The 16883-nt window shown below is 38.2% G+C and overlaps 1 protein-coding gene across 15 annotated transcripts in view; it reads left to right on the top strand.

Annotated features, from left to right (window-relative positions):
• nedd4l (NEDD4 like E3 ubiquitin protein ligase) overlaps positions 1-16883 on the top strand; it is a 100261-nt gene that overhangs the window by 52297 nt on the left and 31081 nt on the right. For 4 of the 15 annotated variants that reach the window (XM_061927167.2, XM_061927170.2, XM_061927172.2 and 1 more), the window contains 9 exons: positions 1423-1484; positions 1557-1659; positions 3763-3917; positions 4173-4308; positions 4920-5108; positions 7520-7597; positions 8800-8859; positions 10450-10596; positions 13216-13395. In XM_061927167.2, coding sequence (XP_061783151.1) covers positions 1423-1484; positions 1557-1659; positions 3763-3917; positions 4173-4308; positions 4920-5108; positions 7520-7597; positions 8800-8859; positions 10450-10596; positions 13216-13395 — 1110 coding nt within the window. Of the gene's footprint in view, positions 1-1422; positions 1660-3762; positions 3918-4172; positions 4309-4919; positions 5109-7519; positions 7598-8799; positions 8860-10449; positions 10597-13215; positions 13396-16883 lie in introns of all 15 variants that reach the window. The other 11 variants (XM_061927169.2, XM_061927171.2, XM_061927176.2 and 8 more) reach the window with 5 other exon arrangements.

Raw genomic sequence — 16883 nt, forward strand, 5'->3', positions numbered from 1 at the left:
CATACAGCCAGTGGAGAAGTGCAGAATTTTTACTAAAACTGGTTTTAAAACCGATGACATAGTGAGTTTTTGATGTAGATATTTAAAACAGATTAGAGAATATTTCAAAGCAGGTTATGTTTCCATGAGTGTGGTTTCGTAATGAACCAGTTGTTGGAATGTCAAAATATTAATTCATTTAAATAGTTTTTTTTAATTTTTTTATCCGGACCTGAACAGGGTCCTAATTTAGTGCTCTTTTGAAATGCAATGTTTGCAAATAAGTGTTCTTTTTGCTGGCTTAACCATAATCAAAAACTGCAAAATCTACTCACTTGCGCCCTCCTCAAAGTTGGGGGGAAAAAATGTGCCCATGCCACGATGCATCTGATTGACATGAAATTAGGTAAGCATGTTAGTCGTGACGGCACCCATGAAAAACTGCCATGCCTGAAAAAGGGGAAGGAATTCGGCAATTTTAGTTTGAAGTGGTCGATTCAATTTGGCTTTATGACAAATTGCTTGCAATTCTGAACTTTCTTATACTGATTTTGAAATTCTTATGTTTGGTGACGGCGTGGCTCGGTTGGTTGAGCGCCGTGCGAGCAACTTGAGAGTTCTTGGTTTGATCCCCAGCTTCTGCCATTTTAGTCACATCCGTTGTGTCCTTGAGCAAGACACTTCACCCTTGCTCCTGATGAGTCGTGGTTAGGGCCTTGCATGGCAGCTCCCGCCATCAGTGTGTGAATGGGTGAATTTGGAAATAGTGTCAAAGTGCTTTGAGTACCTTGAAGGTAGAAAATCGCTATACAAGTATAACCGATTTACCATTTATTACTATTAAATAGTATACAATACTAATGGAAGTGTTTTTCTCATACAGTAGTTTTTTTTTATTTTTTAAATACAATTAAATTAAATACATCATACCCCAAAAGGGACAAGCGGTAGAAAATGGATGGATGGTCATCATAGTCATCATGTTGTTCCACAAACTAGTCGACTTAATCAACGGCGCCTCGGCTGACCGCAGCCTATTAGTGACATTTATTTTGCCTCCATTGCTTCTAAAATCAGTTGGTTTTTTTGCCCTATATGTAGCGTCTATTAGTTCATGGAATTAGCATATTAGTCCTAGCTGTTCATTTATTCACTGTCAGTTATCATCTTTCTGCTCTTCTCACACCTCTAAAAAGCCGTATAAAGTGTAGTTAGAGTGTGTAGAGTGGTTTGGCTCTGACTGAAAACAGTGGCAGACTGCTGAGAATTACAAAATAGCATTTGTTTTTCCACAAGTAACACGAGAAGGAAAGCGTTGCGTAACTTTTTCATGATGGTTGCGCAGACGGCTGGAAGCCTTGAAATAGGAACCATCACTTGTGTTTGTTTTTGTTTTTGTAACCAGTTTTTAAGGGTTTATTTATGCGATTACTTTATTTGCAGACAGAGGATCCCACCATGGAGCGTCCTTATACGTTTAAGGACTTCCTGTTGCGCCCCAGAAGGTTAGTTTCTTTCAGATGTGACGACAAAACACAAATGACACAATATTTTCAAACACGCTCGGTTTTCCCCAGTCATAAGTCCAGGGTGAAGGGTTACCTGCGTCTGAAGATGGCCTATTTGCCCAAACAAGGAGGACCCGAGGAAGAAGCTGGAGAGATGAGAGAGGAGGCAGAGGTAAGCTTCCTGCTATCGTTTTTGTTGATGTAGCATCAACTGCAGACTCCTTACCTCAGGCATTCCAGTTGCTTGCTCATCATGACCTGGTAGGTTTTGGTGTTTTTGACTTCCTTTCAAATTGGGAAATTAATGAATGGACAAATGCCTATAAGCTTTAAAACAAACCGCCCTGGACAAAGAAATATGAGAGTAGATTTTCCTCACAAAGGATGAAGTCATGGTCATTCTTTTTTAAATGATATCTGATGATTTTCCATGACCATTGCAGCTGCCAGAATCCACATTAGGATCTGGAAGAACCATCAAATTGTGTTCCTTTGTTTGAGAAACGGTATGCATATTTAAATGTGGACTTTCTTGTTTTCTTTGTAAACTCACTGAGTTTTAGGAGTCTTTAGCCTCTGAGATCCAAAATAAGTGCCGTAACAGCGTTTCGAACACAGCAAATCGAAATTTTGCCATAACTGTGTGCGCTCTCAGATATGCTTTGGCTGTCAATAAATCAATTAATCGAACGAGAAATGAAAATGAACACAATAACTTTGCCGCCATTGATACATTTCCTAATCCGTGTGTGTTTGTTTTTTTTCTCTGTCGCTGCCAATCAATGTGCAAGAGCGTTCACTCAGCACCTTAGTGTGTTTATTCAACAGCAGAATTAAATGACCACAGTAAACCCTCTTTCATAATGTTTGTCTTGGTGGGCGGAGATGGGACCGCTAGCTTACATGCACAGGATGCACGGACAGAGCCTTGCTACTCGCTAGTGTGAAGCATCGCAAAGTAACACAAACTATGGGGGGGAATACGATTGCAAAGGCAAATTTCAAAATAGTTTCCCCCAGTTGTCACAACTGGGGAAAAAAAAACTGCACATCAAGGTGTTCAATATGTATTGAAGTTAAATTTTTGCGAAAAAATGATTTATTTCTTTGTTTATTAATTTAGGATAATTAAGTTATTGCCCTTGTAAATACAATAGTATGACATACTAATGAGTAATAAAAGTTTATTGCGTTTAAAAGGGTTAGTTGCATTATTATTGTTATTATTGTTTTATTATTATTTTGTGTTTGTTGTATATTATGATTACATTAGTGCTTAATTTGGTCTCAAAATAATGCTGACAGTAATATTGTTTATCTGCAATAATTTATGGTGCAACACATCATCCTGCAAAATTTGTTTTTCCTGGAGGACAAAGAATAGTTGAACCTGCTACACCAACACACGGTTGGAGGATATGTTGATCGCTAACCGCAAGCTAGAGCTCTTGGAATGTAAACAAAGGTAGGTGGATCGATACAAATATCAACGGTAGCAATCCCAAGTATAATATCATTATTTGGTTGATACGACAGTGCTTGGATCGATATTTTTAATTATCAAAAAAATATTTTGTTGTTTTTGTTATTGTTATTGTAAACTTAGGAAATAAGTCCCTGGACACAGGAGGACTTTAAGGGGGAAAAAATAAAGGATTTAAATCAGAGCCATTAGTAGGAAATCATTTTAATATTTAAATATTGTTAATCTGCCATCCAGTGTTTGTCTTATTTGAATTGTGATCAATAATAATAATCATGAAAATTTTAATTACCAATATCAGCATTGATATGACCTATACTACCCCTGTACATACTCTATATTGGATCGGCACCAGAATTTGTAGAATTGCCCAAAACTTACGTTAAGTATCCAAACAACAGAAAAACATGTGCTTATTACGTTTTTACATAAGTGTTTATATAACCATGTTACAACAGAAAGTAACCAGATATTAACAGTAAATTAGCAAGTAATTTAGTTATAGTTTTTAGAAAATAATATACCTGAAAAATCCGCAATATGTAACGGCTTACGTCAGTATAAAAATTAGGAGCCTTCGTAACCCGTTTTGAAATATTCTATTATCATTTACATACCAAACAATACATCAAATTACATATTGTTATCGCAGGAGGCTGCAATATATATCGTAATATGTATTTTTGCCCATATCACCCATCCCTATTGTCGACCACATGTACTGCAACAGGAGCAATCGTAATGTACCAATAATTGTGCCATGTTGTGACCATTGTTTTATTTTTATTTTAGGGGTGGGATGACTCTGCAGACTCGGGCTCGCAGCGCCCCCAGCAGATGCTTCCGCCTCTTCCACCCGGCTGGGAAGAGAAGGTGGACAACCTGGGACGCACCTACTATGTCAACCACAACAACCGCTCTACACAGTGGAAACGGCCCTCCAACATGTATGTTTCATCGCCTTCTGTTTGTCTTTACAATACTATAAATATTAATATACTATACTAGTTTAAGCAATTAACACATTTCTATTACTATTTATAATAGATAATAAATACCCTTTGACCATATTGGATAATTCTTCCTAAATGGACAAGTTGTTGGTGGGGTGTCATACTGATGATTTTGTGTATTTTAATGAGCCGTGTGCAACCTTATTTGCATTCACTCTCATAACGCCTGTTTTTGTATCCCTCGCTAAGGGATGTGATTTCAGAGACTGAGAGTGACAATCGTCAGCGCCAGATCCATCAAGAAGCACACCGCGTTTTCCGCTCGAGACGCCACATCAGCGAGGACCTGGAGAACGAGCACCTTGAACCACGAGAGATTGACAATGTGAGAGTAGATACTGCACACGCACACACACACACCAAAAATAAATAGGCTGTGGAATAATTTAATCGGATTAATCATATTTTAGAATTTAGATAAACCATGATTAGGGATTAGGGATCAAAATCTCGATAGTATCATGGTATTAAGGCAACGGTACAAAATTATTGTGGTATATGTACAAAAAAAAAAGAGATGTCATAGTGTGTAAAATGAAGTGCTAGGAATGTTTAGCATAAACACACAGTAATTTGTTAGCAACATAAGTCAAACAGTTATGGACCGATTTTGATGACATTTTCAGGAAATTTCCACAAAAAAACAATTCCTCTCATCTACTACGGCACTTCACTTCCTACTTAGTGTTCAACTGGGGTCCTGCACTGTACAGAGGATTCTGCGAGATGTTATTTATTTTCAGACCCGGCCAACGCTAGAAGCGCCAGAAAAAACTCAGGCAAACATTTTGATGTTATCCACTAGTTGTTGTTTTGCTGATATTTACAACATGATTAATTTGGTCTTTAAAAATAGTCATCGTCTAACCTTGAGGGTCATCTTATATTTTGGTCAATACATTATTAATATTTTTGTAATGTTTGGATCTCCTGTAGTCTTGGGAGCTCATCACAGAGGAAGACCCAAATGACAGCTTGTCGCAGTCCCTCTCCGGCTCGACCTCCATGCTCACGCCGCAACCCCCGCCAACACCAGTCTCCCAGGAGTTCCCCGAAGACTTGAATGTGAGGCTGTCGCTCACCCCCGAAACTAATGGAGAAGTGGCGGGACCCAGCTCGGCCCTGGTGAGACATTAACATTGTACTTATTTTAAACTCAAACTTACAGAACAGTGGTTAACTTATTTTTACACTTGTATGATAACAAGTAATGTTAAAAAAAACCTTTGCTTTATGCCTTCATCAATAATGTTTAGATGGAGTATTTAAATGTTACTGAAAAGAGGTTTTTTAATGGCTACAGTTTGGGTATAACTGTTTTTCGTCTGATATTAACAGATGTTAATTTATTTTTACATTTGAAATAGGGAAAAAAAGTAATTGCGTGTGCGTTTGGCATTTGTCATTAAAGGGGAACAATCATTATGAAAGACATGATGAAGGATGTATTTATTTTTTTTATGCATTCTAACTTGTATATAAGAGTCCGCTTATAACGGAGTCAATGGGAGGTCCTCTCTTCCGCCCATAAATCCCTCTAAAAAAACATTTAAAAAGCGCCAACAATACTCTGTTTACATTTCGTGACTTGAGTATTAACCAAGTATTAGTGATATTGTTATTATAAGCGCAAACGTGATCAGAGACTAACATCTTGTGTTGGCTATATTGACATTAGCGACTGCAGTGAGCTGCTTTCACGCATCGTGTTTCGAAAGTTTATTTTAGATCAAAAATAATGCCCGTCACCTAGATGGTAGAAGGATGAAGACATACTCTGACAAGTTGGTACACTTTTGCATCTAATTTACACCCAGAAATGGCGAGAAATACACAAAAAGACGCTTGGTTCCACCCCCGTTTTTTCTTTGCGAGGATTATTAGTCATTCTTCATCTAAATGGGAATATGTGAACATCCTATCAGTCGGTATCCTAATGACAGCAGACATTGCACAGAAAGTGATGTTTTATTATGTTTGTTGGATCTGATGATGTCTGCAATGAGTAATAATCAGTGATGTTGTTGAAGGAAAAAGCAAACGTGATGCGTTTTTGAAATTAATGCGCCGTCGAATGCTTAAAATGACCAGAATACGTAAATATTACATGTTATTATAAATGTGTCTGTTTAGAATGCATGAAAAAAGAAAAACACTTGTGTTCTTCTTTTACATAAGGATCGTAGATTACATAAGTGTCATTGTAAATAAATATAACACATTTTAATTTAAAGCACAATGTGAAACTATAACAGGTAAAACACTGTTTTATTTTTAAATACTAGGAAAATAATTAATTTTCCATTTGCAGCGGAGCCAACGGGAGGTCCTGTATTCCGGCCATAAAACCCAATCAATAACCATCCAAAAACAGTTAACAATATTCCATTTACATATCATGACTCTGATATTAACCAAGTATTAGTAATAATGTTATTATAAGCACTAACGCAGACAAACTATTTATAGCGCCGCCGTGATCTGAAGTTTGCATGCCAATGTTAACGTGATCGACTGATGAGCTGCTTTTTCGTTTTATTGCTCATCAAACTTTATTTTAGATCATAAATCATGCCTCTCACCTTGATAGTAGAAGAACGAGGACGGGTTCTGACAAGTTGGTACCCTTTGAGAGTAGTTTTAGACCCGAGATTTGGCCCGAACGGCACGAAAAGACGCTTGGTTCCACCCCCCTTTGCTTTGCGAGGATTATGAGTCATTCTTCATCTAAATGGGAATATATTAACACCCTTGCAGTCGGCATCCTAATGACATCCTACCTTGTACAGTAAGGGATTTTATTATGTCTGTTGGCTCTCATGGAGTCTGCAGTGAGCAATAATTAGTGAAGTTATTAAAAAAAAAAAAAAAAAAAGGTTGTGATTAGTTTTTTAAATTAATGCGCCATATATTCTTAAAATGATCAAAATACGTAAATAATAAATGTTAGTACATTACATATATACTTACATCATGTATATACAACTTTAATGGAGGTGTTTGGATGTTTTTTTAAGGATTTTATAGACAGAATAGAGTGGCTCCATTGTAAGCAGACTTTTGATCGCATTTATTTAATATTTAGAATGCATTAAAAAAATACATCTGTCATGTCTTTCATAATGATTGTGAACATTAGGCAAAATAAAAAATAAAAAGTGCAGTTCCCTTTTAATGTTGACAATACAATGACTGTATACATGCATGCAAGAAAATTGCGCCTAAAACATGCAATAAATAAGCCATTTCTATATTAGAAAAATAGTCCAAAATGTATTGCACAGGTCTTTTTTGTTTTAGTGCATTATTTTTTGGGTGAATTAAGTAAATCCCCTGACTGATTGTTATTGTTTATATGTCAAATACATGGGGTTAATTTATTTTCACACTCAAGAATGTTAAAATGATACATCACAATGTTTTTTGGCAGCCCCAGTTTGACTTTGGAACGGATTATTTCTACATCCATTTCTTTCTGTGTTTGGCGATAGAGTATTTCATTGCAAAAATGTTCAAAATACCTTCCTTTTCGGCAGACCCAGCTCTCCAACAGACTTCGCTCCTCCAGTATGACAGATGGTGTTAGCGATCAAGCCCAGGCTCCTCCTCTTATGGTACATATTTCCCAACACTCGCATTTCCGCCTGTCCCGTCTTGCTTGTGTGATTTCCTCCCTTTCTGTGGTTTTTTGGAGCCCACTCAACCTTCTTGTTCTCTTTGTCTCCATGAATGCTCAAGGCATGTGGGTGCCTCGATCTCCTTCACATTACCAATGTTGTGGGTGTACAGTACACACATTTAAAATCCCAATTTTTCCACCCCAAACAGGTGTTGCTAACTCCTCACTTTCCTTCCTCCAACTGCCACAGATCTTTTTTTTTTTTCTTGCCTCACTAGGATTACCGCACCGCTTGGTTCCTGTCCCTGATGCTGACTTGCGGCAGCATTTAATAGAAAAGCTCACTGTCTTGAGACGTGTGCCGGGAATATGAGCACTTCAATAGAAGGCAATAGAAGGCAGTATATATTAAGTAAATAATTGCCTCTGAGTCACATCAGCTTGTTAATGTGTGTCACACAGTTTGAGTAACAGGGCTGTCAAACTAAGAACTAGTGCAGGTGCTGATGTCAGCCTTTTCCTCAGTGACAGTAGCCTAATTAAAGATTGTATTTTTAAAATAATTGTGTTGCATTTCAGAACAGTTTATCGATTTATTTGGGATTATTTGGCTGGATCTTAGGGCAATTTTAGCAGACCTATTATATCAAATCATGAGGTTCATGCATTTTCGCGTGCACTTGCACGCAGTTTTGGATGCCTCTGTTTGCGTGGTTTTGCAGTCTGGTTATGCCATCCTAGTCACTGCCGTTGTGTCCTTAAGCAAGACACTATACCCACCTGCTCCCAGTGCCACCTACACTGGTTTAAATGTAGCTTGAAGATGTAGATAATGGGTTTCAACATGTAAAGCGCTTTGAGAAAAAAGCACGATTATAAATATAATTCACTTCACTTTCCTTTGCACGAACAAATCACCCAATCAGAAATTAATTTTCTTTCCAATTTAACTGATTTCTCCCCCGCCAACCACCCACCTCACAGTCAATACACATCAATCGATTTCCCCTTTTTGATTTTTAAACATTCACAGCTTTCACGATACCTTCTGTCAGCCCTGCCCGCCTCTTCAGGTTTAATCACGCCATGTTGTCCATTCAGGCTTCACTATACTTCCCCCAAAATACTCTCTTTCCCCTCTCTCGAAAATGAAAACAGTCAACTAAAAGATCATCTTCCATTGTTGTCTACCACCAGCAGAGATCCCATTCCAGAAGAACAAGAGCTCAAACAGTCTCAGGTGGTGAGGATGCCATGGTAATGTCCTAGTTTATACACAATATCAACCCTACACCTCTTTTTGAACTCATACAAACTTCCCCTTTAATTAACGACCTAAAACAATTAATGCAGAAAATATTCCACTGCAAGAATGTAGTTAAAATATTAGCTTTGTTGCTTTTAGTGCCACTTCCTGTCTCTTTACAGGTACATCCAAGTTGACCTCATGCACCAGGGCTATTCAACTAAATTGTTTCGGAGGCCACATTTTAAGAACATTTAGGATCTCCCTCCTGTTTTTAATACAATATTATCATTTGTATTCTGTGTATAATGTCACTGCACGGATCTTTACATGACTGGGGCATTATGCAGTTTTTATAGGAGAACTCAACTTTTTTTGGACCTATCATCCACAATCCCTTCGTGAGACAAGAACACCTGACTTTCTTTATTATGTGCGTTCTAAATATTGAAAAACTGCTAGTTGAAGGCCTCTAACAATGCACTTAATGTGATCAACCCACTCCGCCTATAAAGCCTTCAAAAACTGCCAATAACGATCCATTTACATGCTATGCCCAGGATATTAACCATAGCGACATTGTCATTGTTTGTCATTGAGCAAACACAGAGGAACTCTTTTTCTGGTGTCATGATGACACATCACCTTACTCACATTGCTCCTCCGACCACTTGCTAGTAGCCAGCTACAGTACTAGTGTAGCGTCTAATAACCTTAGTTGTGACCAGTCATAAAATAAAGAAAAAAAAGAGCTTGAGCTGTATTGCCTTTGCGTTAAGAAAAGTTAGTGCTAGATTATAAATCATGCATCTCACCTGTATAGTAGAAGGTTGTGACACCAAGCCAAGAATTTGCTCAACTTTAAAAAGCCACACGCTACCAACTTGATACTACGTGGCTCTCAACAAATGGAAGGCAGCGTTTTGGGAAATATTTTGTATCTCAGGAATGAGGGTTATTCTGAATTTACCAGCTCAAGGAGAACACAAGTCTTGTGTTGGAAGAATTCTAAGTCACTGTTTAATTTTCTTATTTGAAACCTTTAGCAATAGTGCAACACGTTAAAGCTCCAACACTTACAGAATGAATATAAAATGGCGTTGGAGTTTTTGGGATATTTTTTAGAGGGCTTTATAGGCGAAATACACTGTATCCCCATAACCGAGAATTTTTTTTTACTATAAAAGAAAAAGACATGTGAATGATTAGCAGAATTCCCTAAAAAGTGCAGTTCCCCTTTTAAGCACTTACGGCCAAAATATACTTTGAACTAATGGGCTGGATTTGGCCTGCGGGAAGCCAGCTGAATATCCTGTCATGTACTTTCATGTATCTGTTTCTTGTTGTGTTCTGCTTTTACCTAGAATGCATCATAAAATATCAGAATATTGTAAAACACCATGTAGGTACTTGAGTGAAAAAACTGTCAATACTTGTACTGATCCTGAATTATAATAGATATTTTGTCCAACCCCTGCCTAACACTAGGTTGTGCCTTCTGTGCCTCTTAATGGATATTCATATGACGTCTCCTTTTTCGTTACTTCCAAACGTCGCTTTTTGCCCTTGACTGATTTTTATTTTTGCTTTCTCTGGGACAGTCTCCCACAGCGACCTCTTTCAACTTGACCACCCCAGGCCTGCCCCCTGGTTGGGAGGAGAGGAAGGACAGCAAGGGGAGAACTTATTTCGTCAACCATAACAGCCGCACTACTACCTGGACTAGACCCATTGTGCAGGTACAGCAGGTCAGAAGGCAGGAGCGGATCTTACTTCAGCCCCGTTGTGGTGTCGATTCACCGTGTTCCCACTTTTGTTTGCAACGTCAGTCTTTTTTCTTCTATCCTCTCCTCCTCTTCCTGGGGTCTTCCTTCTCTTGTCTAGCATTTTCTGACACTCTGGATTGGAGCCACATCTTCTCCTTCCCATTTGTCCCACTTGTCCTTCCGTGTTTTGTTGTCTGTGTGTACAGCAGATCAAATCTGGAAATGAACCTACCGGACCTAAACCTCTCTTTGAAATCTGTCTTTCAACACTTGATGGTTGTGTTCACCGTTCACTGTCATCTTTGTCTGATTCCCATCCGTTTCCATGATTGCCCAGAAAGATAGAAGGCAAGAAGGATTACCTCCAAAAGCATTCTATGACTGAACAAGAGTGACACTCAGTCGATCTCCGCCATGGCTGAACAAAGCTAATTTGCATCTGCAACAAATTGCAGTAGTTTTGCGTAATCCGGCTGACTAGCAAACAACATCTCTGGTGAAGACTTTTTTTTTTAATTTTTAAAGGACATTTTCAAATGATTTGTAAATTGTGTATTGCCCATGTTCCACTACATGGCTCAGCATGGCCCTTCTTGTTACAGTCGTGGTCAAAAGTATGCATACACTTGTAAAGAACGTAATGTCATGGCTGTCTTGAGTTTCCAATAATTTCTACAACTCTTATTTTTTGTGATGGTGTGATTGGAGCACATACTTGCTGGTTACAAAAAACATTTATGAAGTTTGGTTCTTTTATGAATTTATTATAGGTCTACTGAAAATGTGACCGAATCTGCTGGGTCAAAAGTATACATACAGCAATGTTAATATTTGGTTACATGTCCCGTGGCAAGTTTCACTGCAATAAGGCGCTTTTGGTAGCCATCCACAAGCTTCTGGTTGAGTTTTTGACCACTCCTCTTGACAAAATTGGTGCATTGTCCTGTTGGAACACCCAACTGCGCCCAAGACCTAACCTCCGGGCTGATGATTTTAGGTTGTCCTGAAGAATTTGGAGGTAATCCTCCTTTTTCATTGTCCCATTTACTCTGTGTAAAGCACCAGTTCCATTGGCAGCAAAACAAGCCCAGAGCATAAAACTACCACCACCATGCTTTACGGTGGAATGATGTTCTTGGGATTAAAGGCCTCACCTTTTCTCCTCCAAACATATTGCTGGGTATTTTGGCCAAACAGTTCAATTTGTGTTTCATCTGACCACAGAACTTTCCTCCTTATCTTTGTCAATGTGATGTCAGATGAAACAAAAATTGAGCTGTTTGACCACCCAGCAATATGTTTGGAAAAGAAAAAGTGAGGCCTTTAATCCCAGGAACACCACTCCTACCGTCAAGCATGGTGGTGGTAGTACTGTGCCCTGGGCCTCTTTTGCTGCCAATGGAACTGGTGCTTTACAGAGAGTAAATGGGACATTGAAAAAGGAGGATTAGCTCCAAATTCTTCAGGACATCCTAAAATCATCAGCCCGGAGGTTGGGTCTTGGGCGCAGTTGGGTGTTCCAACAGGACAATGACCCCAAGCACATGTCAAAAGTGGTAAAGGAATGGCTAAATCAGGCTAGAATTAAGGTTTGAGAATGGCCTTCCCAAATTCCTGACTTAAACGTGTGGACAATGCTGAAGAAACAAATCCATGTCAGAAAACCAACAAATTTAGCTGAACTGCACCAATTTTGTCAAGATGAGTGGTCAAAAATTCAACCAGAAGCTTGCCAGAAGCTTGTGGATGGCTACCAAAAGCGCCTTATTGCAGTGAAACTTGCCAAGGGACATGTAAGCAAATCATAACATTGCTGTATGTATACTTTTGACCCAGCAGATTTGGTCACATTTTCAGTCGACCCATAATAAATTCATAAAAGAACCAAACTTCATGAATGTTTTTTGTGACCAACAAGTATGTGCTCCAATCACTCTATGACAAAAAAATAGGAGTTGTAGAAATAATTGGAAACTCAAGACAGCCATGACATTATGTTCTTTGCAAGTGTATGTAAACTTTTGATCACGACGACTGTATGTTTGAAACTTTTCCAATGGCAAAATGAGGTACTATTTTGAATCTACCCCGCCTTCCGCCCGGTTGTAGCTGAGATAGGCTCCAGCGCCCCCCGCGACCCCAAAAGGGAATAAGCGGTAGAAAATGGATGGATGGATGGATCAGCTGATACCAGAAGTGTAACATAATTTGCTTCATTGGTTGAGCATATTCGCCATTACTTTAATATTGAGACATTTGTGGACGCTGCAGTATTTATCTCCACAGTCGCCAATTTGCTGCAGCGGCCCATTTTCTTGCTGCCCTGAGTCTCTTCTTGAATAAAATATACAGGAGAGTCTTGTCCATTGTTGTTGTTTGTTAGCGTGGTTCAGTCTGACTGATGCATTCAATGCACCATGGTGTTGGCCATGTCTGGTGGTATTTCAAAGTGGTAAACCAACCACCCCAAACTGATGCAAGAAGAAACGATACTACTGTGCAATGGAAAAGCTGCATCAGTTACTCAATGTTTAGCACCCAGCTCCGCTTACCATATTCCTACCCAACCCAACCTTAAAGGTGCTTGTCTCCCTCCCGTAGCTGACTGAAGATGGAGCTAGCACTTCTGCGGCTGCGGCATCAGGAGGAGCCTCAGCCCTGGCACCCACCCCTTCCTCTTCCTCGTCTTCCAATGTCTCCAACAACCACCTCCATGAGCCCCAAGTCAGACGACCTCGTAGCCTCAGCTCCCCTACTGTCACCCTTTCTACCCCCTTGGAGGTGAGAAATAGTCTCCAGTACCTGAACTGCATTCCTTGTTATTGTCACACCTACCATTAAAATAGTTTGCCCAAGCATCCCCACATTTTCAACATGAATACTTACACATGAGTCGATCTTATAAAACAAGGGTAAAAAAAACAAATGGCTGGGAGCCATGTAAAGTAACTATAGCCTATACATACTTGTATATGTATATATATATATATATATATATATATATATATATATACCTGTTTACATGTGTGTGTGTGTGTGTGTATATATATATATATATATGTTATTTATTTATAGTTATTTAAACACATATATATTTATACACACATATATATATGTATTATATATGTATATTTCATATATATTATGTATATGTATATATGTGTATGTATATTTATTCCTTATTAAATTCCAATTAGACTCTTGACGTCTAGCGGGCCAAATTGAAGCCAAGTAGTTTGGACACTCTGTTATAGTACACTGTACGTATATATTTGCTTTTCCCTCTGTCTTGATGCTGTTTGCCCTTCACCTTTACACAATCCGTGATGTCATTTTTTAACTCCACCTGGATTTTTGAGCTTGTTGTTAACAGGCTTACTGTTCATTCTTGCAGTCCGTTAATGAAAAATACAACCTAAATCAGGCAGTTTAAGATAACATCATTATTTCTCACTGGCAGCCTGAAAAATCGTTACAACTACCATAAGAAGTGACCTAATGGAGGTTTAATTAAGGTTTGTGTAGGTGTGTGGCTGTGTGATAACAAGACGCCGTTGAAGTGAGAGGAAGATTAAAAAAACACAGTTGTAATTAGAATATCTAGTTTAGTGTGGATTAATTAATGCAGTGCTTTCTTCTTGTTAAAGTTCACATGAGTGCGTGATAATGACTTTGTATCGCTGGAACACTGAGACCGTTAATGTGTAGCCTTGACAAGCTTATACGAGTGCACAAAGGTTGATTACGGAAAGTTTTTGAAGGTTTAACAGTATATAATTGGAACTCTAACGCTGTGTCTCGAAATGCTGTCATGTTAACAGGGTAAACTACTACACAGGTATTGTTTTAAGTAGCACTTTAGCACAGTTAATTGTCATGAAGGTGTAAAAGCATGTAATGCAAGTTACTGTTTCAAGATGAAAACAAGTAAGCGAAAAACCTTTGACGATTAATGCTTTTAACATTAGGACCTGTTACACCTTCAGTATATTCTCACTAAATACAGCGACATAGCTGCGAGGTTGGAGCACTGATCCCTCCTGCTAAGTTCTCCTAGTCTCTGGCTCATTTATAAAGGTTGCTGTACATAGAAAAATTGCAACAGCATGGGTTAAATGTGCAAAAGTAACTTTCACGGCAAGCGTTGATATTTATAGAAAAAATTTTCGCGGAAAAATAGCTTATTCTGATGCACTCTTTCGACTATGCATAGAGTTCACGCAAGGTTTTTCAGTCACGGGAAGCAGCGACCTCCGATGATGTCACCATGAAATGAAGCTCATACTCAAAAAGACCTATCCACTTTAAAATACAAAAACACATTTATTTCACGATGTACAGTGGAACCTCGAATTACAAACTTAATTCATTCTTGAACATGGTTCGCAAACCAAAAAAGTGTGTTTAGGAAAGAAGAGTTTCCCATAAGAAACAATGAAATCAAATACTACTGTAATTTGTTCTAGCCTCGGCGAAAGTCCCTATTTTAGTAAAAAAAACGGCACACTTTGAAGACACTTTAATGTGTATATATACAGTATATATATCAAACCAACATAACAAAGGGGTAATGGCTCAACAATATGTTTTTTTATCCAAACAACACAACATTACAGCAAGCTTAAAAGTCAACACGGACAAACACACGAAAGTCTTGTTGGTGCACTCCAAAACGTTAACCACCATTTTCTTTCTTTCTTTCTTTCGTTTATTTCGAACATGAACACACTTACAGCATAATACATCACACAATTTCATGTCATTTCATTTGACTTCATGCCCGAAAAGGAGTAGGTAGAAGCAAAGCTTATTTAATCTACCCCTTTCCCACTTCAGAGCGTTTACAAATATATAGAATCATTTACTGACCTTTTTATATAATAAAATAACATCTGTGAATTAGTATACACAACAGTTTTGTAATATGTAATTAATTAATTCAGTCATTATTAACATACTGAGATGAAGAATATCTTATTTTCAATAAGGTTGATAGTATTTCTCATAATTCTTCTTCTTTGTACTTTGTAAGCACTATTATTTTGAACAACCTCTTAAACTGGATCATATGAGTACAATGTTTAACTTCTTTACTTAATCCATTCCATAATTGAATTCCACATACTGATATGCTAAAGGTTTTAAGTGTTGTACGTGCATATAAATGTTTTTTTAATTATTTTTTCCTCTAAGGTTATATTTCTACTCTTTAGTTGAGAAGAATTGTTGTATATTCTTTGGTAGTAGCAGGTTATAGTTTGCTTTGTACATCATTTTAGCTGTTTGCAATTTTACCAAATCACCGAACTTTAATATTTTTGACTCAATAAATAAAGGGTTTGTATGTTCTCTATATCCAACATTATGTATTAGTCTAACTGATCTTTTTCACCTTGTGTCGGCCAATATTTGTGGCATTGCTGAACACTCTGAGCGTTTCGGAGTGATAAACAAGCATTGGCTTCACGTAGCCACCTCTAGCATGAGCGCAAACTAGCAGTGTGAGGTAATACTTCATCGGCTTGTGTCCCGGTAGTGCCTTCTCTTTCGCAGTAATAAAGGTCTGCTCTGGCATATTTTTTGGTCTCACTTGCGCACTCACTAAAACGCTACCTCAACCCAATGCTATACAGCGACACTGAGAGTTTGAACACATTTAAAGCGTTTCTGATTACACAAAGTGATCTCTAAGACGGGCTGACACAGCTCTGATCAGCGCAAGGTACAACAATTGTGGAAATAAACACATCAGAAGTGCCTCGCGCGGTCGAATCTCTTCTAAATGGCCGATCCCGTGTGTACAGGATGTGACGTAGGGAGCACCGTCTCTTCTAAATGGCCGTGTCCGCGTGTCCAGGAAGTGATGTCATCTAAATGGCATCTCTGATGGCTTTAAGAGGCATGCAAAATGTATGAATGAAGCGTTCAAATGCCGAAACATGGTTCGCACACAGAGGCATATTTCGCGCAATGTAAATGTCATGAATTGAAAAGGTCGCAAATAGAGGCATTTGTAAATTGTGATTGTATTGTATAAACATTTGTCTAATTCTGGATGTATTGTATATTCATTTGTTAGAGCTTAAACATCACAATATGGAGGGTTATTTACACAGTTGTATTGGGCATGTTGTAATGTAATATAGCTATGTTTTCATTAAATGATAGCAATGTAAGAATAGGTTGGGAGGTGTAACAGGTCTATTTGTGCCGGTCCAAATTTATTTCTGGTAGGTCGTCACAAATATTGAACCTTATGGTAACCTTAT

This window comes from Nerophis lumbriciformis, linkage group LG32, assembly GCF_033978685.3.
Source record: "Nerophis lumbriciformis linkage group LG32, RoL_Nlum_v2.1, whole genome shotgun sequence".
NCBI lineage: Eukaryota > Metazoa > Chordata > Actinopteri > Syngnathiformes > Syngnathidae > Nerophis > Nerophis lumbriciformis.